The sequence below is a fragment of the Nematolebias whitei genome, chromosome 1 (genome assembly GCF_014905685.2).
Source record: "Nematolebias whitei isolate Nwh7 chromosome 1, NemWhi1, whole genome shotgun sequence".
In the NCBI taxonomy this organism is placed as follows: Eukaryota; Metazoa; Chordata; class Actinopteri; order Cyprinodontiformes; family Rivulidae; genus Nematolebias; species Nematolebias whitei.
In genome coordinates, this window is record NC_056498.1 from 34,067,536 (window position 1) to 34,094,616 (window position 27,081).

The 27,081-nt window shown below is 40.9% G+C and overlaps 1 protein-coding gene across 1 annotated transcript in view; it reads left to right on the forward strand.

Moving 5' to 3' along the window:
• The window catches only part of LOC119409631 (nuclear factor 1 B-type), a gene marked incomplete in the record, with an annotated part of 88,059 nt that extends 65,350 nt beyond the window's left edge, over positions 1-22,709 (forward strand). The window contains 6 exon segments of the mRNA XM_037676535.1: positions 345-476; positions 639-823; positions 4,246-4,384; positions 6,060-6,142; positions 11,400-11,488; positions 20,703-22,709. Of these exon segments, the coding sequence (XP_037532463.1) occupies positions 345-476; positions 639-823; positions 4,246-4,384; positions 6,060-6,142; positions 11,400-11,488; positions 20,703-20,835 (761 nt within the window).
• Between the last annotated feature and the right edge of the window lie 4,372 nt (positions 22,710-27,081).

A 27,081-nucleotide genomic window follows, 5' to 3' on the forward strand; every position in this document is an offset into this window, starting at 1 on the left:
TGGTTTGCTAATAACTTGCTAGCAAGTTACTAGCTGGTTTGCTAATAGCTTGCTAGCAAGTTACTAGTTGGTTTGCTACTTGCTAGCTTTTCTAGCTAGCAAGTTACTAGCTGGTTTACTAATAGCTTGCTAGTAAGTTACTAGCTGGTTTGCTAATAACTTGCTAGCAAGTTACTAGCCGGTTTGCTAATAATCTTTACAAACTACGTAACATTTTGAAGATTTTAAGATGGAGAATCTTCAAATAACTCAGTATTGAAAAAGTTCTTGTTGTGACTCTTTTTGACAGAACAAGTTACAGATATTCACGTGCTTTTGTCTGTCCCCCCCCCCCCCCCCCCCCCCCATGTCTTCGCCCACCATGAAGAAGCCCGAGAAGCCGCTGTTCAGCCCCACGTCCCCGCAGGACTCCTCACCACGACTCAGCACTTTCTCTCAGTCTCATCACCCAGGCCTAACAGGTGTGGGACACAGTGGTGAGTTACTGGTGCTTTAATCCCAGCTTCTCCTCGTCCCAAAAAAACAAAAACAAATGTTGGGAATTATGTAGTGTCCCAGAGTACTGAGGATTGCTTCTTCTAAACTCTCCCCATCAGACGCTCAAGCTTCCTCTCTCTTCTGTGTGTTTTTGCTCACAGTTATATCGACAAGGAGCCCCCCTCCTCACTCGCCCCTGCAGTTCTCGGCCTCGGCCATCTTGCCGCCGGCGCCGTCGCCCTACTTCTCGCACACCACCATCCGCTATCCGCCTCACCTCAACCCTGCTGATCCCCTCAAGAGCTACGTGCCGTCGTACGACCCGTCCAGCCCGCAGAGCATCCAGGTCAGTGTCAGAGTTTGTGTGTTTAAAGCAGGGGTTCTTAACCCTGGTCCTTGAGGAACACCGTCCTACTTTGTTCTTGACAAAGTAATTAAATCACTCGATCAGGTGTGTTGGAGCAGAGAAACAACTTTAACATGCAGAATGGTGTTCCTCAAGGACCAGGGTTGGGAACCACTGGTTTAAAGAAACCACTTTTTTTTTTCCTTGTTTTTTAATCGGGACGGTTTGGTCTGACTTCCAGAGCCTCTAGCCTTTGGTTTTTGTTATCTTGTTGCATCTGACCTCAAAAGATTAAAAAATAAGATAAATGACACAAAAAAGCAACATTTGAATTCTGCCTCGTTGCTGCATTTGAAACTAAAGAAATGCACAAATTTCTTTAAATAAAAACAGATTATCTGCTTATTGCAAGGGTTAGAATAGATTAAATGAATGATGTAAGTTGTTTATATATGTGTGTGTTTGTGTGTGTGTGTGTGTCGTTATTTTGAACCTGTTGGACGTAATTAATTAAAAGAACAAGATGGACTTAGTTTTAATTCTTGTTTTATTAAGTCACTGCTTGTTTTAGTATAATTATAATACATTATGAATCATTGAGTTAAGACAAATCCATGAATTCTTATTAAAATAGCAGTTTTTGGTTTGGGTTGTCTAATACTAGGAAAACAAACAATTACAATATTTTTAATTATCATGATGACAAGATTTATTGTGATAAATATATTACCACAGTGGAACAGTTGGAGACAAAAAAAATTGAAAGAAAATACTTAAATTTTTACTTGGACTCACACTGAACAACATGTTTTACAGGAGCTCCTGGGTCATAGTTAGCCAGGAGTAAAAAAAATAAAAATAAAATCCCATCATAGCACTCTATAGAGTTACAAAAACTAAATTGAGACTGGTTTGAGACACTTGAAGATAATTCTGTTTCTTGCTCATTTTTAATACATGTTCAAAATTCCAGCAACAAATAATATATAATTGTGTATTTTTTTCATATAAACATATAAAGGAAATTTAAAAAAGAGCGTTGCCCTGGGACTCACGCCATGAAATTGTTGTTCTTCGCAAACATTTTGAGACATTTTGGAGACTCCCTCCTGAATGTTGTTCTTGTCTCCAACAGTCTTCCATCCACACTTTCCTCACTATTATTCTGCGTAATTACCAAATGTTATTGGGATGCAATTTGTGTCCGTGATTTATTTAATATTGCGATAACGATAAATATATTGTGCAGCTTGAATTTTGATGAATTTATTGTGAGATTTCATGTAAATTAGCAAGATTGTTGACAGTTTTCAGTTTGTTTGATACGAGGCTTTTAAGGTTGTATTACATCCTTATGCTTGTACATAACTTAAAAAAAAAAACTGTCACCAAGTTCTTGCAACTGCAGTCGACGTATGACGTACAAAAGCGGACCAAGACTTGGGTGGTAAATCGAGCAGCGTCGCGCCTTTCATACGAACACACTGCAGCCAGTGTGCAGAGGCGTCTCCGCCGCTGAGAGGGCCGTGTGATATTTATGTGAGTTTTATTTCCCCGCTGTTCTCACTGTAAACAAAAGGCCTCGTAGACAGCTCCTTCTCCAAAAACGGGTTAGGCTGGGGAGGGGAGAGGAGTCGGAGGGGGTGAGAGACTGTTACTCCGGAGGAAAAACCACGGGGAACGATAAAGGTTGTAAATATTTGCCGTTGCCGGGGCCCGGCTCTTGTACAGAATTAACCGGCCCTCTGCTGGGGGTGCTGGAGAAAGAGAGGAGGGGGGGGTCCAGTAGGGAAGAGAGACGACCAGTTGGGGGGGAATGAAGCTGAAGAAGACGATGGGAGGGGGTTCTGCAAATAACACAGCGCTTATAATCCCATGGACGAGTGCCAGAATGTTTTATGCTTGCTTTAACGCAGATTATATTACACTCTAATTAAACATTCTATTCACAGCCAGGGGAACCCCGTGGACACGATTCTTCTCCAGAAAGCCCTGTTTGAGTTTTGAACTCTGGGCGGCCCTGAAATCAACGGCCCAGACAGACTAGCTGTCTCAAAGAGTAGCTCCCACTTGCCTCCTTTATTTCTTACTCGCACACACACACATCTATATGGTCTCTCTGCCTTGCTCTCTATAGTGGTGCATTCACACCATTGTAAAAGGTCAATCCAGGGCTCTCCCTGGCTTTTCACGCCTGCGCCCGCCTAAACTCCATTTATGAGCACCATTAAAATCATTGTGCGGAATCATGTAGGAAATCCATTGTCGGCGACTGAGGTGCCATTGTTGCTCACGGCCCCCTGAGAATTAGTAATAACTGTGACAAGACAGCGGCTGAAAGTGCTAAAAATCTTCCAACGGTGCTTTAAGAGTGACGGCTTCAGCTTGTCTTTAGTTGTTCCTTTTAATGTTGTCGAAGCAAACAGAGCAGTTAAAATAAATAGACAACGCCACGTTTGGATGTTAAACTCGTTCAGGACCAAGCATGTCGTGAAAGTGCAGGAGTGTGTTGCACACTTGTCTCAGTTTATTGAAATCTGGCCAACTGCACATTTACAAGCGAGCGAGAGCTTGTAAACACAAGTCGGCGGACGGAGCGAGTCTTCGTGAGAGGTTACGGGTTTCGGTCTTCGACCAAACAAGCAGACAAAACGGCTTTTGAATTTCTGAATGAAACTGGCTCGACTAAATGAAGATAAAACATCTCATGAAAGGAAGGAAACGATCACTTACAACTCGTACTGTTCTGTTTCTGTCCCAGTTTTTCATTTGCAAATTAACGAAAACCTGCAAAAACTTTTCCCGTTGACAACAACCGAAAAAGTGAGAAAATCTGGCCCTTTCTGGTTCTCAGGCAAATTTGACAGTAGAAACTTGGTTTAGAAGTTTTATCAGGACGTGGAAAATTGAACGTCATGTGACTGAAATGGCATTTTAGTATCTTTAATCGATTTTACACAATCCCAGTTAGTTTTATGAATTTTTGATTTATTTTTTTTTGTCACAGAACATTTAAAAGAGTGTCTCTTGGAACGTCTTACAATTTTCTCGCAAATCCTTGCAGAATGTGGAGATGGCACATCAACACTTCCCGTAAAACTCTACGACCCTTTTAAATTCTACACGACGGAAGATCAGATGCTTCTGCAGCTTACAGCTCGTTGTTTCTAGAAGGGTTTTCACGGTTTGTCTAAGGGTTAGTTTGTAGTTCGCTGTTCTCTGGCTGTCCCATGAGTCCTGTCAGGGAGTGACAGATACAGGTGTGTTGTTACCATGGTGACTGTAATGAGCCACTGCCAGCAGCTTTAACATTTTTTTTTTTAACTTGGTTTTCTTGACAGTTTTTTATACACTTCATACATCAAACTTAGCATTTTGTTAACTTAGATTCTCACATAAGAGAGGTTTATTTTTGTGTGCAGCCTAACAGCAGTGGTCAAGGGGTTGGAAAGGTCCCGGGCCACTTCGCCCCAGTTCTGGCTCCATCTCCACACCACGGCGCCGTGCGACCGGTCACGCTCTCCATGCCCGACACCAAGCCCATCACCACGTCGACAGAAGGTGAGCCGTCTGCCGCTGACACCTCCTCCAGTCACATTTTACACACCAAACTCAAGACACAGAGCAAACACTCGTATGTGCTGTATGTTGTCGTTGTTTTGCACAGCAAGTAAACATGAGCTGAAGATGTGTTCACCACAGTTTTTGTGCTCCCAAGTCTTTACCAACTCAGATTAATTTCGTCCATCAGTTGACTGTAATACAAGGCAAAACAGAGCCTGTGTACCAATGAGGGTGACGTTGTTGTTTTCTCAGTTTTACCCCCAGAAAAAGGAAAAAAAAAAAAAAAGAAAATTATCGGTCGTGTCCATTGTAGCTCAAGCACAAGATGAGTTTTAACAGCTGCACAAAGAGCTACGAAATTGTTTCCAGGTGTATTTCAAGAGGTACAAAACTTTGCAGGCAATGTTGGAACCAGAAAAAAAGAAAACAAACCAACAAAAAAACAACAAACCGCTAAAACCCAACTTTCTCTTTTACTGTTTTGTTTTTAAATTTGCTGAGAAATTATGTAAAATCATAACACTGTGAATAAGAGCAGTCAAAAAAATGGAAAAGGATTGCACTGAAGTTGGAAAACAAATCAAACTTGATCATTTTAATGATGGACTAAAGCTTCCTAGGTTATATGTGTTCATTTCTTAATATGTGATTTTATTTGCTGGCAAATACAAAACTGGCGTTTTACATCTCTAACACAAATGGTTTTCGATGGAAAATTCTAGCTCAGTCTCTGTAAAAAAAAAACAAAAAATACAACATTGTGAACATTATTGTGTTTGCTTAGATCGATTAGCTGTGGCGACCATTAGTTGTAGATTTACATTAAAATCCATCCAGTGATGCATGAGATATTTTGCTCACAGACAGAGTTATGCCAACAGATAATGGCAAAGTTTATCTATTAATGCTTAGAGTATGCATTGGGGGTGACTCTTGGCTACTACCATACACAATTTTAGCTTAATAGCTGTAAAAATGGCAGAGGTATAGGATTTTTTTGTATTTGCTAAAAGCGATCAGTTGTGGCAGCCATCTTGGATCAGACTGTCTTGATGCATGCTCAGTAATCCAGGTAGATACGTGTAACAAGGTTGAGTCAGGTCCTCTGAACGGATCCCCCCCCCACCACCACCATTATTGCGACTAGTGGCTGATTTTTGTTGTAGAGGGTGGAGGGCAAAACGGGGCGAGAGAGGGGGAGACACTGCGGAAAGGTCGTCGGGACCGGGATTCGTACCCGCGACGCCGCTATGAGGACTAGCCTTGAACATGGGCCGCGCTCTTAACCCCTGCGCCATAGCCGCGGCCCTGAAAGGATTCCTATTTGTTGAAACGTGTCGTCTTTTATCCAAAAGACTACATCAGTCTGAAGAACTCAACCTTGTTAGATCTTGGATCAGGCTGACTCCAAATGGTAACAGTTGTAGATGTACATCCGATGATTAGTTTAATTAAAATGACTGCATTTATTTAAAATATTAAACAATTTGAGTGGGCCTGAAATAAAGCCTTGCGGGACTCCACACATAATTTTACATACTTGTTTATGGCATCGGTTAATGAATTAAAAATTTTTTCGTTCAGATTGACAACTGTTGTGCCCTTGAAGCTTGTTGAAATGAAATCACGTGTTCCTGTGTGTTTTTGTGTGTGTGATGACATGCTTGCCCAGGCTACTCGACTCCTGGCACCCCAACGGCTAACCGCTTCGTCGGCCTGAGCCCTAGAGATCCTGCCTTTCTCCACCAGCAACAGGTGAGGTGTTTCCCCTAGTTGCAACATTGATTTCACCTGCTTTTCATATTATTCTTTTCATTTTCTGTCCCACACTTCTTCCTACCACTGAGATGTAGAAGAATTTGGTTTGTAGGCAACAACTTCGGATTTAGAACACTTCAGAAAGGTCTTGATTTCTGCCGGTGTCAAATCTTGTCTTTTTTTTAGGTTAATTTTAGCAAAAGGTTCAGTGCTGATCAGTCGTCTGAGTCAGATTAAAAGAAAGTTGTCAGTAGGTCGATGAGCGAGTGTGGTTGGGTTCATTTGGCACAGTTTAGAGAAGAAAACGCTTCAGGTTTTTTTTGCTCTTTTTTTAAGACAGACATAAAATGTGGGCGGCCGTGGTGCAGTGGTAGTGGCAGCCGACTTCTGATCGGAAGGTTGGAGGTTCGAATCCCGACTTCCCACACCATGTGCCGTTGTGTCCCTGGGCAAGACACTTAACCCCGAGTTGCTCCCGGTGGGACTGGATGGCGCCTTGCATGGCAGCCTACCGCCACCGGTGTATGAATGTGCGTGTGAATGGGTGGATGGCTGGTACTGTAAAGCGCCTTGGGGCCCCTCATAGGGGGCTGGAAGGCGCTATAGAAGTAAGCTCCATTTACCATTTACCATTTACCATAAAGGTGAAGGTTTACTGTCCCCGTTGCCACTACTCAGCTTTTTTAGAGCATAATGTGCTCATTTCTGTTTCCCCACACATTTCTTTTGAGGCTTTCTCTCTCTCACACGTCGGTACACTCCTTTTTTTACTAGCTGAATTAGAAAAGGTATCGCCGCCCTGCCGTAGGATGTCCTCGGACGGAAGTGCGTGTGTGCTTGTGTGTGTTTTCGCAGGAGAGTGTGTTCTCTCCCCCACCACATCTTATTGAAAGCGCTGGTTTGAGGCCAAGGCTTTTCCAACCACAACTAATTGAATGCATCTGCACGCAGCTCCATAACGATCGCCGGGTTGCTCCTCAGCTTACTTTTTAACATTTAGTTAGAATCACAAAGCCGGCCACTCGTTTCTCACTGTATTTTTCCCTCTCCTTCTTCGCTTTCTCACAAATTTAGTCATTCTGTAAAAAAAAACAAAAAAACAAGAACAGTGGAGGCTGTTTGTCAGTTTGGGGATGTTGTGATTCCTCTCAGGAGGAGGAAAGGGAGGATTCACTTGGCTGACGTCGCACTGTTTGTCTTTCTAGCTGCTTCTTTTAGCCGAGCCCAAAGCGACTACAGCAGTGTGAGAGGAGCTGCTGAGTTTTGTCCAACAGTCGGTTCTCCGAGGCAATAAAGCCGTTCAGCTCCAGATTTTCAAGCATGAATCATCCAGATGTATAAATATCCTCCAAAGAAACACTGCAGCAATTATTTTAGGCCCTGGATAAACAAAGTGAGGTAGCCTTGGACACAGTTGGATGTTCTAGGTTCCACTTTACAACAAAATGACACTTATGAAGGATTAATAAGCAGATATTATTCTGTACTTATTTAAAAAGCTGTATGAAACTATATCAAGCAATTATTAAAACGAGCATTACTGATCTGTTTTTTGACAACAAAACGGGTCAGAATATTTATAGGCAGACTCTGCGGTAGTCCTTTAGATTCAGACGGAGTAATACCGTATCAGTTTAATCAATTATCAATTATTATTATATACTAATTATAGGAAGACACCTTTGTGTGTGTGTGCGTGTGTGTATGTTGAATATATTCTTGATATTCGTGGAAAACATTTGAAGAAAACAGTAGATTAAACCTTTTATTTTTAGTTATGGACGAAAAAAATGTCCGGAAAAATGCAAAATTCCGGTAGTTTTCAAAATTGGAAACTTTTCCATTGGAATTAAGTGGGGATTTTTAAAAATTAACAGAAATTTATAGTAAGTGAAAAGGGATTTTATATGGAGTTGGTGAAAATGGATTTTAGCATAATCTCAACAAATTAGATTTTTTTTTTTTTGCTGTGTCATGCAACGATCAATACCTCCCTCTAAAACGTGATGAAACTGGACTTGTAGGAGCAAATATAAATTAATAAATTGAATTTATTACTTTCAAAACATTTGGGTCAATCTCATAACCCGCCCGTTTTGTTTAAACTACCCAAGTTTCCATTTATTTTGCGAAAATTCCCGAAATTGTTATGGACTGTTTCCAATTTAGAATATTTCCAAAATTCATCCAACGGAAAGGTTTTTCTAAATTTACCAGGAAACAAACGTAAAACAAACGCACCCTAGCCCAATCACCGAGCGTCTCAACTACGAAGAGTTAAATCGCAATATTCTGAATCAGGCTGAAAGTGGCCCATGAGCCACAAGTTGAACGTCTAAATTATGTGTACTCGTTTCAATATCACATATTTTTAAGGAACACCGTAATTATCTTGTAAAAGAGCAGCTAAACTAGCTGAAGAATAAAATAAAATATGAATAACGCTGATTATTCTCAGTAATTCATGAAGACTTGGGTCAAACCCTCGATATGAAGCGTAAATAAATTGTTTTTTTTTAAAGTAGTCTTGTTGTAAATTAGCGTCACAGTTTCAGTAAAAACATTCAAGTACAAAAGACTAGGTTTCCAAGGTTAAAAATACTTCGCTGTGTCTCGGTGAATAAATGTTTTTTGTCAGCTGGAGAAACTCAAAGCAGCCGTCGCTGCTCGTTTTTGTTTTGCACGCTCTGATTTAACGGCCCGGGTGTTTTATTTTTATTTTGGGGGGCCGGAGCGTAGAAGAGGATCGAAGCCGAGTCCTGCAAGACTAAACACTTTCCCTCAAAATACGTCGTCACCGTCCTCACCTGGCGGTGATCTGTTTGTTGTGTCGGTGAGGAGTTGTTTTTTTGTTTTCTTGTGGACGTTTCCTAAAAAGTAAAGCGCGTAGATGTTGGTTTAATGCTCAGATGCACGGCGGGCTTCCAGAATTTCAACCAAAAACAAAACCCCGCCGCCGCACCTGCTGCACGGATCCCAGGCGAGGAGCGTGTGAACCCCTCCATTCATCCCTCGCCGTGGTTAACCCCTGGAGGGAACGCCACCGTGGAGCATTCCTCGGGGAAAGATCCGTGATCAGATGTCGTTTGGTATTATCTGAGGACGGCTCCTAATCCACAATCTGCCCGCATCTGTGCGCAAACGTTTCCCAAGCTCTTATTCCCAAGCTTTACTTATTTTTTTATTTTTTTATTTCTGATGTGCCAGCGGACAGATGGCGAGCCCCTCTAGGAGCGGTGGCACCGAGCGTCTGGCCCTGCCCGCACATTCCCCTCCAAGCTTTTGTCAAGTGCGGGAACTGGCGTGGGGGTGTGTGTGTGTGTGGGGGGGGGGTGTTTACGCTCCCTGCCTGGGATAAACACACACAAAACGCTCTGAATGGAGCAACTTAGCTTTGTTTCCTAATTCAGTCTCACCCGATCAGCTGCTGACGAAGACGCACTTTCTCTGCCGTGAAACATCCGAGGATAAAAACACCTCCCGGAATTTAAGTGCTGCTTAAGTACCCCCCCCCCCCCTCCCCCCCAATGACTCGATCCAGGTGCTCGAGTAAAAGAAAAGAAAAAAATAATAAAAATCTTGACCGCCACAAATGGGTTTGAATATTCAGCGCATCTCTGATTAAGTCTCTCTTAAGAGCCTCTGCAGAAGCGCCGCCGCGCGCAGAGTGCCGACGCTGCAGTTTTCATCCCGACGCATTACTAAATGAATGCGTTGACCACGGGGCAAGGTTAGCCGGGTATTGGCAGGGATAGCTTTCAGCTGGATTGCCGACACGTGCGCTCGCATAATGCATGCAAAGGAGACGCGTCGTCTTGTGTGTGCGTGGCTTTTTGTCGTCGTTGCAGTCATTTGTAATCTGTGCGCGGGGCTGTTTGGAAATGTAGTAAGAACCGGGTGGGGGGGGGGGTATGAGTGTGTGTGTGTTTTAACTTCATTGCACTGTGACCCCGGATCGATAAAACCAGTTAGCTAATGAAAAAATAAAGTCTGCATGCTGCAGGGCACGCGCCCTCCTGTCCTGAGTCTGAGTGCACTCTCTTAAGTGAAGCGGTGCTTCGTGGTCAGGGTGCACCCGCTGCGCTGCAGCATGCAGACTTTATTTTTTTCATGGGCAACCTGGTTTTATCGTTCCGGGGCCCCCGCGCAATTGAATTACAACACGCACACCCTCCCCCCCCCCCCCCTTCACATTCTTTACCAACTAACTGCATTAATTTGTTTGTATTTTGTTTAACTTCCAGGTTAGCTGCTACCACTAACATCAGGGGTCTGCAACCTGCGGCTCTGGGGCCACACGTGGTCCCTTTGGTCCCTCTGCAGCGGCCCTTTCAGGCTTTGACCTAAACTAAAATAAAACTGAATTTGGTTTAAATTATTGCCAACAATGAAAACGGCTAGTTTTAGCAGATTTCCTGTCATTTTCAAATATGTGAAGAATAGTACAAATAACATGTGGACTACATCATGCTAGTAGCTTGTTAGCCACTTTAAGTTGACGTCCAGTCTCTCAGCGTGATCTTTCTCTCAAAACCACCAGAACGTTTTGGGATATCTTTAAGACAAGCTGCTGAGATGGAATATTCAATGACACTAAGATTAAAATACAAAAAACAAAGTCAAAGTAAACAAAAGTATTTACTTTTCTTGAAAAATATAACTGGATATCCAACAAACTGGTCTAATTTTATACAGTCTTTAACTTTATGCTTTACGTAGGATACTTTATTCTTCAACAATTAAAAGAACTCTGAGTTCAGTGTTTTTTTGTTTATAAAATTCTTTAAAATTTTATATATTTTCTCTTGTTACATGAATCTGGTCTTTTTTGTATTAAACGTAAAAAAATCAATAAATGTTTCTAATAGACATTTTTTTGTTTTATAATATTACCCCCTCTGGCCCGTAAAGCCATCTCCAACAAACTTGTGGTCCACGGGCCACCAGTTGACAGTACATAGTTGTAGCAGGTTTCGCGGACACGTCATAATTAATAAGCAAAGTGGCAAAAACAACTCTTTTTATGTCAAAGGTTGCAGACCCCTGCTCTAACTGTACCTGCATGTTGATGTCTGATCGTCATTTTCTCATTTAAAAAACCAAAGTAATGAAGAGTCTCTCACCGTTCTGGGCTCATTGTTTTTAATTCATTGCTGCTGTTTGACTCCTCTGCATGCATGTGTTGAGTTGTAGTGTAATCTGAAGTGGAAGTTGTCTTGGCCCAGTGATCTGACCGCTAGGTTTCAATTGACAGCTGAGGAAGTGTGACTGGAGCGTGACTCAAAACGGCAGGCATTATGGCCCCAGTGCCACTGACGACACTTTGGGGATTACTTGGCAAAGGTAACCTTTTCGTTCTTTCACGCCGTCTTTATCTCTCTCTCTCTCTCTCTCTCTCTCTCTCACATATGTGCACACATCTCCCCTTCCAATTCATGCCATCGCATTACGTATGATCTGATTGTACTGTTAATTCTTTGTATGTTGACGACTTGAAAATGTTAAGAGCTCCAGCTCTTGATCAAAGCTTATTGTTACTATAATAATGTGCCTTTTTTAATTAAAACCCCACCGTCCTGTGTTTTTCTCATGATTATAACTTGTTTTATGCTTTTTCTCTCCAATATGTAAACTGTAAAGGTCCAAACCGGTGATTCCCAACACTGGTCCTTGAGGAACACCATCCTGCATGTTTTAGTTGTTTTCTTGCTCCGACACACCTAATTCAGTGGTTTAATTACTTCAAGTTCTGCAGAAGCCTGTTAATCACCTGCTCATTCAAACCAGGTGTGTCAAAGCAGGAAAACAACTAAAACATGCAGGATGGTGTTCCGCAAGGACCAGTGTTGGGGACCACTGGTTTAAAAAACATAAAGTTAGGCATCTTTTTTTAGTCAATGCATATTTTTTAAATCAAAGTTTTAAGAGGGAAAAGAAGTGGTAGTTTTTCTTTTGAAGTGAAGTTCTGAAGAAACGGTTTATTTCTGACTGAACTGACGAGCTAACGGACAAAACGAGCTCAAATCTCTGTGAGCGATACTTTAAAAGCCGCCAGTTTCACATTACATTGTTACTTCAGCAGGTACACGAATAATTAGTACTGTAACTGTGAAGCACAGTGGTGGAGGGGTGACAATTTGGGCCACAAGGCCTGGACACCTTGCAGTAAAGTAATCAAAGTTCCATGAAATTCTGTTTATTTTGAGTGCAAATAGCAGCATTTGTGTAATTTTAGCTGATATTTCATAAAATATATATAACTGAAGCACAGTGGTGGAGGGATAATGAGTAGGGCTTGCTTTGCAGCCACAGAACCTGGCATCATCTGTCATGGAGTTGACTTAAGAGCTCCTTTGCAATGTATTTCAGAATCCAAAGTGGAGCCATCTGTCCAACAGCTGAAGCTTTTTAGAAAGTGCACCGTAAAACAAAACAATGATCTGGAACGTATCAATACATCAACAACAGAATGAGAGAGAATGTAGTTGTTGTAGTGGGCCATCGACGTCTAGAAATAGACCGGTGGGCCAGTCTAAGTCTGCAGCAGGACTTCAAGAGAGCCGTGCAGAAACAAATGTCTGGAAACCTCAACGCCACAAATTAATGTTATAAAGAAGAATGGGCCAGAATTCTTCTACAACCATGCCAGATGGAAAATGATCCAGATATGATATCATTTATCATGCGGTACATGAGGTGGAACAAAATTGTGTACTCAAGGCCCCAGTTTCACACAAAAATAGCAAAAATATATAAAGTATAAAAAAGAAACGGTATACAAGGATCTAAGATATAAGCTAAACAATAATAATATAATACAGTGTATTAAACAGCAGCCTGAACATGAGTCTGTTGTGAGCAGGTATGAATACAGCAGCTTAAGGTAAGAAATCAGCAGCATGGATAATCAGCAGCATGGATAAAGAGACATATCACCAATTAAAGTGTCATTACAGTGATTTTCCTGGTTAGACATTCATGAGTCTAACAGCATCAGGGTAGAAGCTGTTCCTCAGTCTAGTGGTTCTACACTTAATGCTCTTCAACCTTCTGCCTGAGGGGAGCGGGGCCAAAAGTGTGTGTGCTGGGTGAGTAGCATCCTTCATGATGCAGGTGGCCCTCTTCCTGCATCTGGAGGTGTAGATGTCTGTGATGGTGGGGAGACTGACTCCAACAGACTTCTGTGCAGCTTTCACCACTCTCTGCAGCTGTGCAGCCCCCGTGCCACACGTTGCTGCTTTACGAGGTTCTACAAGCTTCTGGGTCATGGGGTGGAACCTGTTGTGTGCTTTGGTCACTTGAGGTTAAATTTGAACAATTTGGGAACCTGTTAATCAGATTATTTCATTATGTCCTTATGCTGACGGAGGGTGGGGGAGTTACCCCCCGCCCCCCGACTACAAGAGGTACAAGCTCGTCTTTCCAGAGAACCCCACTTCTCGAGGGCGAAGAACAGCGTCATTTCAAGTAAAAGTGGTGACTCCTCTGGCAGCCGTACTTAAAGCAGAAAAAACTACAAGTCCGTTTTTTCCTCCTGGACTCTGAACTGAATCAACTCGAGCCTCTAATCAGAAAAAAAGTCCTTTTAGGTCACATTTCGCAGGATGGTTTACTCTCCGTGTTTAAACAAGCTTAGTTTTGTTTGACTTTACGCTTCACTCTCCTTAACTTAAAGTTACAGATCATAACCCCACCACCACCACAAACCCACCACCCTACTGGTTCTGTACTGTACTTCTCTCCCTCTCCTGGGGAGGAAAAAAACCCTGGATCGTTTCAGCACAGCAGAGCGAGCAAGCTGAGCTAAGCCTTTTCCTGTTTGCCTTATTTTCCCTGGACGTGAAGAGTATCCGTGTGTGCGCATGTGTGTGTGTACAGGTCATTCTGCTCTTGCTGGAGTTAAAAACGCACACAGCAGAAACCCCCTTCGACAGGCCTCCTAATAGGTGGGCAGAGGTAGCAGCAGTCTGACGTCTCTTTTCCACCTCGTGAGGCTCCGCAGCTAAACGTGGTTTATTTTCAGAGCGGGATGCTAATAACGTTATAGTTCCTTCTGTTTGATGGATCTTTTCCAGTAGAAATGGAATTCGTCTTTTGTCTTCCTCATCTCTTTTTCGGCGCTCGCCTCCAAATGTAAGAAAAAAGAAAAAAAAACTGCCGGACTCGCATGTTGCCATTGTGCAGGAAATGGGTCAGCAATCCATTAAGATGCCATCAGATAATCTAATTTGGCGAGCTAATCCTTAAACGAAGCACGCTGTTTGGCCGGGCGGTGCTCGCAGGGAGCAGAATTAGTGAGGTCCGGGAGACGGAGGTCGGGTCGCTTGCCTTGAGCAAGACAGGTCCGTGCAAAAGTCTTGGATCGGTCCTCTTTATTTATTTTTGCTTTCATGAAGACAGTCCGTTTTGCAAGTTTGGTTCATCTTTCTGTGTTCAAACTTGTGTTTTTACTTGTTTTCTGTCCAGAACGTGATCGTTTTTAAACTGCATTTGTGACCCGTTCTGGCAAAACCAGTCGCAAACGAATGGTTTCAATATCTGGTTAATATCTATATAATAAACTGTATTTTTCGGAGTATAAGGCAAACTTAAAATCCTTAAATTTTCTCAGAAATCGACAGCGAGCCTTATAATCCAGGGCGCATCATGTATTAACTCTGGTTGTGCTTATTGACCTCGAACCGATTTTATGTGGTTATTGTGAATGAGTTGAATCAAGTTTGACTTATCTGTTTTATTTTGCTTAATGCGCCTTATAGTCCGAAAAATACGGTAATAATAATATCTAATAACTGAGCATGAACCTTGAGGTTTTCAATATCGATTTATTATACTTTTTAAATTCTCCTGAAAAGCTTCAAAATGATATGTAGTTTGTTAAAATTTAGTGCTTTTTATCTCCTGACCTTAGTAACAAGATAGTTTTGTTACCAAAGTGGCAAAGTTTGAAAACTTAAAATTTTTACTGTCCAATCCTGGTCTTTGAGGCCCACCATCCTGCACGTCTGCCTGCTCCTACGCACCTGATTCAATCGTTAAATCACCTCTAAGTTCTGCACAAGCCCGTTAATCACCCGTTCATTCAAATCAGGTGTGTTGGAGCAGAGAAACATGTAAATCAGGATTATTCAACCAAACTGTTCCGGGGGCCACAGTTACTGAAAGCCAAGAGCTCAGGGGCCAGACATCCTGCAGTTATTGTCTTTAAGTAAGTTTAATGGTTTAAAATCCAGTTTTATTTAAAAATGAACCCACTGGTGGGCCAAACTGAGCTCACCCGTGGGTCTGATTTGGCCCCTGGACCACCTGTTGAATAGCCCTGATGTAAAACCTGCAGGATAGTGGCCCTCGAGGGCCATAATTGTACACCCTGGGTCTAGAATGCAGTCACGGTGAATTCTAAAGCTTCACCGTGACTGCAAACATTATACAAAGGGATTTCCCAGTGCTACGGCAGAACAAAAAAATAAATTTCAAAGGATTAGAATCAAAAGGCTTAAATCTGCATACAGAAGTGTCAGAAAACTGTTATTCAGGAATAGATTATGAAGATTAAATTCTATTTTCGCTACATGGTACCTTTATGAACTCGTTTTATACAAATCCCAATTACAGCTAAAAATCTAAACTCAAGGGATGAGCCAGTGTTGTGACAACATAAACAGTTTAGTAAAGCAATTTGAACTTAGATGTTTATTATATATTATTTATTTACTAATGTAACTTTGATGCTAACGGTCAGTCACAAACAAACAATTTGACTCCACTTATTTAATTATTTGAATTTATTTAATAAAAAAAAAAAAGAAAAACCCAGTTTAACTCTTTTAAGGCAGCTCTTTGACTTTAGCCAAGTCTTTATTGCTTCTCTTGAAGTTTTCTTCCAAGGAGCCAGACGTTTTGGTCATTTCTAAAGTGGTCTTCAGCAACATTTCTTCAGGCTTTCTGAAGTTTGTAAAAATTTATCTTTTTTGATTTTGTCTTTTTTTCTACTCCTCATTACCATTAAGTTAGTTATTTAACTCTGACCCATGAACACTTCAGGTATAAAAAGCCTAAAGTCAACAAATTAATTAGTGATGGGTCGACACGTTCACGACTGAGGAAATATCTTGTTTTACTTTGGACCGAAGAGTTGGCTAACTCAGGGGGTTCCCAACCCTGGTCCTTGAGGAACACCATCCTGCATGTTTTAGTTGTTTCTCTGCTCCGATGCACCTGATTTTAATTAATGGGTGATTAACAGGCTTCTGCAGAACATGAGGAAGTAATTAAATCCCTGAATCAGGTGTGTTGAAGGAGGGGAAACAACTAAAACATGCCAGATGGTGTCCCTCAAGGACCAGAGTTGGGAACCACTGGGCTAACTTGTAAATTTGTAACTTTGTGATCTACAGTCACAGAGACACAATTTCTTAATTTCTATGGTGGAATGTATTAAAAATTCCCAAAATAGCGACTAACTGATTTAAAATTATCGCGGAGGTTACGTTCCCCACCCCACAGTGAAAAATAGGTGAAAAAACGTGAAGTAGGAACGCTATATTTATTTTAGTATTTATATATTTTAAGGTTTTATAAACCCTTCCCACACTCTTGCATTGTTCGAAGCTCTTAAACCTATGTAATTTTAACAACATATGTACTGTACAGTACTGTAAAATTTTATTCACCAGCTCTGCAGACCAGCAGCTCGGATCCGATCGGGCTCGGTTCTAGTTCGGCAGACGAAGCCCACCGCCCCGTCCAGGTTGATGTGCGCGTGAATAATTGAGCTTCAGGATTATTTGAGACTTTCCTGACAGTTCTGTAGCTTAATAGATTTGCGTCGCAAAACTTTCCCTCCATTTCGGCAGAAAGCAGTGGGCGGAAGCACTGTTGGCTTCTGGGTAGTGTAGTTCTTTTGACTGGCGTTACAGTGTAGGCTTACTGAAAGAAAACTACAAAATGGCGGCTCTTGTCCGAAGTTTTTTTTCTTCCCGTTAACGTTTTATCCCGTACAGTCCCAACCATGTGAGTAATATTAAAGTTGACAATCGTGTGTCGTGTACAATCCTACGTTGAAAAAACGCAAAAGAGCGAGTCAGCAAAAGTCGAACCGCGAAGTATCGAGGAACTACTGTAGGGCTTTTTAGCTGTCTAGTCTTGTTTCAGTTTTATGGATTTCTTTTCTTTAAAGCTCAACATTCAGGTATCGTTCATAGTATTTAAGCTTTAATGTTTCCTTTTTTTTTGTTCTCCACGTGTTTATTCCCTCTCACTTCTGTTAGAAGCATCACTCTGTCACGGTCAGGTTCAGGTTCAAAACCGTCAGAAAGGCCGAAGAACCGCTGCACATGGCTTATTGGAGGCAAAACGTAAAACAAACTTGAGACGGTTTAAAAACTTTGAGCGAGCTTTAAAGCTTAGCAGGGACTAATCTCGGTAAAAGAAGTCCGTTAGCGCCGCTTCAGATATTGAACTTTACGAAGCCTTGATTGGATTTTAAGTTTATTCATACCACACATGGACCTGAGCTCTCAATAGATCGACGCACCCCGAGAGGGAAAAGTGGTGCAGATTTAGTCCATCGGACGCAGATGTGGGCTGACAGCCATCGATTTTAATGAGATTAAAAACGATTTGCACACAAAAGACCGCAAGTGCCCTTTTGTATCTGTGTGGTCCCCCCCCCCCCCCCCCTTCAATGTAAGCCATTCCATTAGAGGAGTTTCATAAGGAAAGAGAAACAGAGATGGAGGGTAAAAAGAGAGCGCCGCAGCCTCCTTGGCCGCTCTGTGCGCTCTTTGTTCGGCAAGGTAGGAAAAATTTAATCCCCCGTTTCCTGTCCGATGATTTTTTGGCAGAGCAACGGGGGTGGGGGGGGGGCTGCATGTTGGGAGAGGATTAGCCTTGAAGTCTTTATCTTTTTAACGCTTTGCGCTCAGGAACCCAAAACTTGAGCGTTGTTTTGCTTTTGTTTGGAATCCATCTTCTCCGCTGCGCCCCCCCCCCCCCCACCCCCCACCACCACCACCACCTCCCTTTCACTTTTCATTAAAGAGCCCGGCGTTCTCGAGGCCACGCGGTGAATTGAATTTGCACATTCATTGTTTTAAGTTTAAGACGTGTGACAGGTGGTTTGTATAAAACGCAGACAGTGTTGTCCGACGGATTCTGTCCGTTTCACCTCCGCAAAGCACCAGCATTAAACTTCATTCACCCTCTCCTCCCTCCATCCTTCTCTCTCTTCTTTTTTTACTTCCGTCTGTTACTTTTCATTAGTGTGAGCTGCAGCAGTGTTTCTGTGTTTCACTTCACTTTCACGGCGGGTTCGATGAGAAGCTCACAGCGCAGGTATTCACAGGGTGACGTGAGAGGGTGTTAGATGAGTGCACACTGGGGGCCTGTGAGGAAGAAAAGAGGGGTAGGGGGGCGGGGGTGGCGGAGAGCGGTGGGGGCTAATTATCTGACATGTACGTAGCGCAGCGCCCCTCGGGAACAACATGCTGCTTGTTCCCCGCTCGCGTTTTCAGTTTGCGCCGTTGCTCCGCAGAAACAATCACTGTGTTGTTTTGCCATTAGCGTGAGATGAATAGGGATGGGACAGCTTTGTGTAGGGACCCCCACTTTTTTTCAAGCGCCTACCCCCCCCTCGAGTCTATGCAGAGAAGCAGGCCTGCGTCACGACCCTCTTATATGATGGGGAACCACCTCAGCTTAGATCAACCCAGCCTTTCTTTGTGATCTTTGTCTGAACTGCACAAAGTAACAAAAATAAACCCTGTGAGGATCAGTCCAGATTGTTTAAAGTGGGCTTACGAGCAGTTAATATCTTACCTGCTCTAGATAGCCCTTTGAACGACCTCCGTTTGGAGAAGTGGAGTTTAATTCTGACCATATTGACAAGCTAATGGCTAATCCAAGAGTAGCCAAGATCAAATTTGACAACTGCCACCTTCGAACAAGTCCAATCTCAAAAACTGACCGTATTTTTTGGCCCATAAGTCGCAGTTTTTTTGTGTAATTTACATGCCCTGCGACTTATACACCGAATCAACTTATTTATGTTTTTTTTTTCCATATTTATAAACCAATTTTTGGCTGAGATATGACCGTTTTCATTCGTTCTGACTGGAAAATATTGAACACTACCATTGTCAGCCTCTAGATGGCACTTGAGTAGTATGGCATGCCATTGTGTCATGTAATAAGTAAAAGTGGCTTAATGACACAATCGGCTTGCCATATAAGGCTTCCTTCGTCCAGCTCGCCTGAAGCAAACATTAAAAATCAGCTTCATTTCACTGCGCCGCCCTGGCGAAATGCAGCTGCTTTGACCATTGAAGTGCATTTATTAAGTAAAAGTTCAACTGAGACACCTTTACTATAATGTCGAGCAAACAAATAATTGTTTTTAAGTGTTAATCTTGTTATTGTTAAAGTGCACGCTCCCTCCGCCACCATTTGGTAGCCATTCGATTTTTGGCACAACACCGGCCCACATTTTCGGGTTGTCAGCGGTAACGTGTAATAGATGCAACTTATACGGTGAAGCAACGTATTTGTTTTTTTCCACTTTATTAGACATATTTGGACTGATGCGACTTATAATGCGGCGGGACGGGAAATACGGTAATTGTTACATCGCCATCCCGTTTTGCATTACGTGATTATTTACGTTGAATTCTGTGGTTATTTTCAAACACCACAGACTGTATGTAACATAGACCAAATTTACCTTCTATCGTTGATGCAAATAGCAGCCAGCAGGGCCCGGTTCACAGAACCAGCTACGGTATATTTTTGGAACCGGCGTCTGAGCACTAGCGATGTGGGGCTTTAAGCTCCGCCTACTTTCTTACATGCAATCATGGTGTCACATGACCTTTTATGGATGAAGCAACTGATTACAGCTAATTGCTTTAGTAGAATGAATATCTGAGCGTAAGAAATACCCGAGTCAACACATGAAAAATTAAATCTTAGGTATTTTTTATTTAAAAAACAAAACAATAAATAGAACAAAATAGTCTGTTGTCCCAAAGAGAAATATTCCATATGGTTTTGTTCCTTTATGTGCAGAGGGACATGAGAAGGTTGGTCCCATAGCTTCAGCTTCCAGGTTCTGGTTGGCTTTCTACATATAAGCAGCCCAAGGCCAGCACTAACAGCAGCGACCAGCTGTAGCACTTCCTGTGTAGCTTGAGACACTTCTGGCAGGAATATAAAATATTTCAGCTGAAAAAAGTTGTGTTTTTTATGCCACTATGAAGTTTTTAAGCTTTGACTTGTTTGGAGATGACGGTGATCCATTCAGACTAGCCGTTAGCTCGTCAGTCTGGTCAGAATTACCGGTAAACATTTTTTTTTCTTTCCCAACAAATTAAATTTATGAAAATAACTTTATCCAACAGGTAAGATATCGTTGTTTCAAAACTTTTCAACATAACCCCTCTTCAAAAGATCAGAGCTGGACTCCCTCCAGCAAAGCTAGTTTGCTGAGAGTTTGCTGCAGAAAGAAGTCACAGGCATGTAATTAACCGTCTCCTTGTCCTTCTGTGTGTCTCGTTTTCAGTCCTGGTACCTGGGCGAGCTTAGTTCCATTCCAAGTGTCGAACGGGACTCCGATTCTGCCAACAAATGTCCACCAGAACTACAGCATAAACATCATTGGTGAGCCGCTGGTCCCCGCCGAGACCGGGAACTGAGCCTGCAGAGACCGGACGACCCCACCTCCCCCGCTCCACCTCTCAGGGTGGAAGGTGCGGTACTGAGCTAGCGCCGCCGGTGTCCGCAGCCACGGATGAAACCAGCAAAAGCAGCAGGTGCTGCTAAAAAAATAAAAAAAAAACTGCCCCCTTAATCCCAGTCTCACCTCTTCCACGCTCTCCCCGGCCTCTTCACTCCCACTCCTTCCTCCTGACGATGGACACGGGCGCTGAAGTGAAGATGAGGGACGGCTCAGAGGAAAGACGCTTCAGGTCTGCCGTCTTCTTGCAATCACCCACCAGTCAGTTTCAGAACTCTTTCAATCCATCTAAATACTGTGATGTATAGATGCCTTAATGTTTTATTGCATGACATTCTAGACTCTTAGCAGTACTATTTTTCCACGCTGGAGGAAGACGTATAACCTACATTTAAACACACTCAACACTAGGGGGGTCTGCAGATTGACACCTGCCTGGTCGACGACTCAAAGACTCCGATCTCTTGAAAAGAGACTCCCCCACCCCCTACGCGGAACGATTCACTGTGTACACCGTAGGAACAAAAAAAACTTGTGAATTCAGAGTGTTTCTTCTTCCGTTTTGATTTCAGTTTACTGTGAGACGGCTTTCATCTTTTAATTTGTCGTTTATTCTTTACTGCTACTTCGAGAATTAACACTTAACAGCAAGAGTTGAGAACTCTTGATGCAGTTTTCAAAAAACACTAAAACGCTAGGCTTGAGATTGGACCCCTCCTTTAAAAGAAAAAAATAATCCTTTTCAAAAGGAATGTAATATTAAAAGAGGAAGACGTAAATTGCGACAGAGGCAAGTGCAATTGAATTTTTATTTTTTTTTTGAAGGGAAGCTATCAGTCTGACTGCCCTGAGACTCTAAAGGAAGGGGGATAATTATGAGATGTTTAAGAAAACATTTGAATTTGATTTCCGTCACATATCCATCTCTTTGCATGAGGATGAGGCAGTTGAAGGCAAGCATAAATCTACCTGTGCAGAGCTGAGCAAAACCAGCACCTAATTTGAGCCCTTCCCATCAATATGGGGAGATTTTTATTTCTTGTTTTTTACGTGTGTGTGTGTGTGTGTGTGTGCACATTTGTTTGTGTGTGGGAGTTACCAACCTGGAATATGTCAAGAAATTGATGTTGCATTTGGCTATCAGCTTGTAAAGCGAATCTTTGCAAAAACAAACAAACAAAAAAAGTTGAAAGGATAGTTGAGATATTTTTAAGTGGGCTTCTTGTTGTAAATAGCTCTTTGAACAACGTCTGTGACAAGCTATCAGACGAAATTACCCGCTGCCGTCTTTAAACAGTTCCAGTCTCAAAACTTTCATAGTAGTTTTTGTAAACGATATATTTTTTAAAAACTGATTTCCAAACATTTTCTGGAAGTCTCGCAACCACATCTATCTACACATGTTGCTAATAAGTCAGTTAATTATGGAGATGAGAGGAAAAAACATCAGCTGTAAAGTTATTTTTACACATTCAACAGGGGTGCCACTAAGGGGGTGCCAGGGGGGGCAATGGTCTCCCCTTAAAAAATATTGGTGCCCCCCCCTACTGACCACCTTGGCTACAGTTTACAGGCTCTTGAGTAGGGCTGGACAATATTTCGATATATATCACAATATACTTTTATTCAATAAAGGTGATATGAGTTTTAAGCACACTTTCGATATTTCGATAAACATTACGCTACGATTACAGCGTTTCACTGACGCATTTCGTTTTCTGTTCAGTTTGAAGCGGTCGCTTCAACCCGAACAGGAAAAAGCCGCGACACAACTACGTAAGTGCGTGGTGACGTATGCCACACAGCTCAAGTCCAGAAGGAGTCAGCGGTAGCAGGCTAGGCTAGGCTAGGCTAATCTCCAACGTGCGGTAAGTTTTCACTTCAAAATGAGTGCCCATGACCGTCAGAATGTGACTGAACAAGCTTTCACAAGCGAAGAGAAAGCAGACGACATCACTGATAAGAGAGGGAAGACTAGTTCGGTGGTGTGGAAGTGGTTCGGCTAAGTGTGCTGCAAAATGTGACGGAGAGTCATTCCAACTAGCGGTGGGAACACATGAACTTGTTCCACTCGATAGAATATGCTGAGTCAGAAGATGAAGAACAATAAAAGTTTGAGCCAACGTGTCCCTGAAACATCACCCCAGCTGTATCAGAAGAGAAACCCATGCAACACGTTGTTGTTTAAAGTTAAAACCATTAATATTGACAAAGTTGAGAGTTTTATGTTTATTTGACGGTGATTTCAAGTTTCTTTGAAGGCTAAATACAAATAAAAGGTGAACATTAATTTATTTGTACAGTTTTTCTGAGTCTTTTATATTGTTTATATCGATATCGAATTATATCGTTATCGGCCGAAATTAAGAAATGTATCGTGATAAAAGTTTTGGCCGTATCGTCCAGCCCTACTCTTGAGCCCCAAGCTTTTCCATGGTGTGCATTTTTTATTTTTTTTTTCTCCTGGCTATTTAGGATTAATAGAACCTTGTAAACATAAAACAAACATTGTTTTTGAGCAATTAGGAGTAATTTTATTTAAAATAAAAATTAAACTTAAACCCTAATCGGCCTGACTAAAGACAACAGATCTAAAGTCAGTGTTCTCAACATTAGGCTGCAGGGTCTCAGGAGATTATATACATAATATTTTTATAAATATGAACTTAGGAGAGGACAAGCGTCAATACGTTGAGTAATGACCGTGTTTTCTGAAACTAATATGGTCTAAAAAGCAAATGATGGAATATTCTGGGATAATGCTGTAGTATATAGTATATTTTTGCCAGAATAACTTAAAATTTTAAACAGGTTTATAAATGTTACTTAAATCTTCCATAATGAAGCTTTTTAGATTGGAGTGGTATAAAGATGGCAGCAATCCACTTCGTTCTTGGCCATTCAAAAACTAGCCATTAGCTTGTTAATCTGAACAAAACGAAACTCCGTTTTACTAATCGGAGGTCGTTTAGAGAGCTTAAACAGGTAAGACATTAATCTTTCCACAGAACTCCACCTCGAAAATCTAAACTGTCTCTTTAAAAAAAAAAAATTATAAGTTTGTAAATTCTTCATGCAGACGTACTGTAATCGTATACAGCTTGTGCAAGGTTAACTCTAATGTGGAAGAGGCTGAAAATGGTGGTGGCGTATCCCTGAAATCAAGAATTCTGCATGGCAATCCCCCAGCTGTTGCCTCTCCAGTCAAGACGCAAACTTATATATACACGAGGAAAATCTCTCCGATACTCTTTAATTTGCACGATGACGTATAGTCCACATTACGTGCCTTGCCTTTGAATATAGAGACATCACTACACTTGTTTTTGCTGCATTTATCATTATAGAGAAGAAAGAAAAAAAACATTTTTATGATAAGAATTGTTTTGTAATCTGAATGAAATTGTTGATTTTTACCTTCATGTACTACTCTATCTCACAGTTAGGTTGCATATCAAGGCTGTGTATAGTTGCCATTTTAAAGTTTGTAATCAACCTGCAATTTTATTTTCCCCCGAGTATTTTGGTTTTTCTAATAACCTTTATTTTAATTATTATTTTCAGTGCTCCTTTTTCTTCCATCTTCCAGATACTATTGTGGAGGGTGGAGTTCAGAATTATGAAAATTATGCAATACCAAGTTTTGCCTATGTAGGTAGTGCTTCTAGATGTGTCCATTATTAGAGGCTAGTTTGGAGATAGATGATATGGTAATGCATTTATTTTGTTGATATTGTTCGTCATTGTTGTTGTTGTTGATGATGTTGTTGTTGTTGTGGGTGTTTTTTTTGTTTTTTTTTACTGACCAAAGTGGGGACTGCTTTCTATGCAGCAGCGTGTGACGAGGTCTTTTTATTTTTACCGAACATTTACAATGTACTATAAAATATGGATTTTTATTTTTGTTTCCCCCTAAAAGAATGGTAGAAGTTTTTTTTTTTTTTTTTTTTTAAAGTGCACCCTTGGTCTTTTCATGGCTGCAAAGTCACTGATTGGTCTACTGTGACTCATTTTTAACTCTCCACCCAGGGTGCTAGCATTTGACCGTCTACGGAGCTCACATTTTACCGGAGAGACGGCTTGACTTGAGCATGACAATCATTTTAAGAGATTTTGTTTTTCTTTTTTTCGTTCTTCTTCTTTTTTTTTTTTTTTTGCGTAGCATCTCATCCCGACTCGGATCCCTGAAGACGGTCGCTTATTTTTAGAAGCACTGTATTACTCGATGTCACCGAATGCAATTCCCGAGTAGATGCCTTAAAACACATCAGTGACGTGGCCTGTGACCTGCGCAACAATCACACACCGACTAATGCTAGTGAGACCTGTCCAAATCAGCTCAAGACAGGCTCAGGCAAGCCTTTAGAAAGTGTTTTATAAGTAGGAGATTTGTATAAATGTAAATACAATATGCACACATGTCAGTTTCAAGATACTTCCCTAGCAAAGCCAGTAAAGTTTAACTGTTATAATGGCCAAGTAGACGCTTAAATAGTCGATTAAGAGAAAATTTTAGCACTTAAATAGCACATAGGCAATCATCTTGTCCCGTCTGTGCAGTGTCAGAACTCTCAAACTAAAGCCGAATCCCATTTCCTAGTATTACATAAAACGCTTACCCCCTACATTTTGACCCCAAATTTAGTCACAAAGATTAGCTGTAAAAAATATTTAATTGCAACATAGGATAAAACAAGAAGTTGAGACGCCATCAGTTGTCTCAGATTTCTTTAAAACAACAAACGTCTGCAAATAAAGTGTGAAAGCCAGTTATCAAGTCTGCAACTGACTGGCATATTACCCAATTGTTTTTATGCTTGAACATTATAATTGGTGTAAATCACTAAACTAAACATTACACTAAACTAGACATTACAAGGGCTGTTGAGAAAGTAAAATGTTTTACCAGAGGCGTAAGATAATATTTTTGCTTGTTAAGTAAAATTGACAGTAATACCAAACATCGGAACACACTAAACTAGAGTTGACCATAGTTATGGCAATAAAATTAAAAATTATCGAAGAAATCTAATGCTATCTTGCAGTTTTTAATGCTTTTTAACTTAACAACATACCAAACACAAGACATTGGTAATACACTAAACTACACGTTACAGTGGTTCTTGAGACGGTAAAATATTTTACCGGAAAAAAAATACAAAAATATTTTTCGTCATTTTTACGTTTGTTACTAGTAAGACGGCAATATCAAACATTGAAATACAATAAGCTGGACATTACAATGGTTTGGAGACGATAAATCATTTTACCAAACTTATTAAACTATTTTTTATTTAAAAAATTGATAGTAATAAACGTCAAAGCAGAATAAAGTTGGTCTCAGGTGGACCACAGAATACTTTACCAAAACTATAAAACAATTTTTTTTAAACTTGTTGGGTATAATTTCTTTTCATTCAACCTTTATTTATACAGGTTAGTGTCATTGAGACACGAGAACTAATTTTCAAGAGAGACCTGTAATTGACAGTAACTAGAATAATGATAATAATAATAAAATGTACAATGCACTGATAGTTGAGACTATGTTGTGTTTTACAGAATAAATTATTTACTATTTTTACCTTTTTGTGCTCGGTTAAAAAAAAATGACAGCAATGCCCAACATCAGGACTAAATTAAAGTAGATTTTAAAATGTTTTACCTCAAAAACATAAATCTTTTAGTCTATTTTTACATTTGGTAAGAAGAATTAACAATAATATCAAACATTAGATTACAATGAACTAGACTTTACAATGGTTCTTGAGACACTAACTTTTTTTTAACGTTAAAACACTAAATTCTTTATACCAATTTTTATTCTTGTTCATAATTTAAATTAATATCAAACATCCGATTATAATGAACTGGACGTTACAGTCGTTTTTGAGACAAAAATATATATATTATTGGCAATTTTAGAAAGAATTTTTGGTAATACCAAACTTCTGAATACACAAACCAAACTTTACCATGGTTCTTGAGACAATAAAACATTTTGGCGGAGAAAACGGTAAAACAAAACAAAAAATTGCAATGTTCTGTGCTTGTTGACAGCAATATCAAACCTCAGAATACAAATAAATAAATAAATAAACCTAACAGTGGTTTTTAGAGACGTAAAAACATTTTACCGGAGAAAACTAAAAATTTCGCAATGTTCTGTGCATGTTGACAGCAATATCAAACCTCAGAATACAAA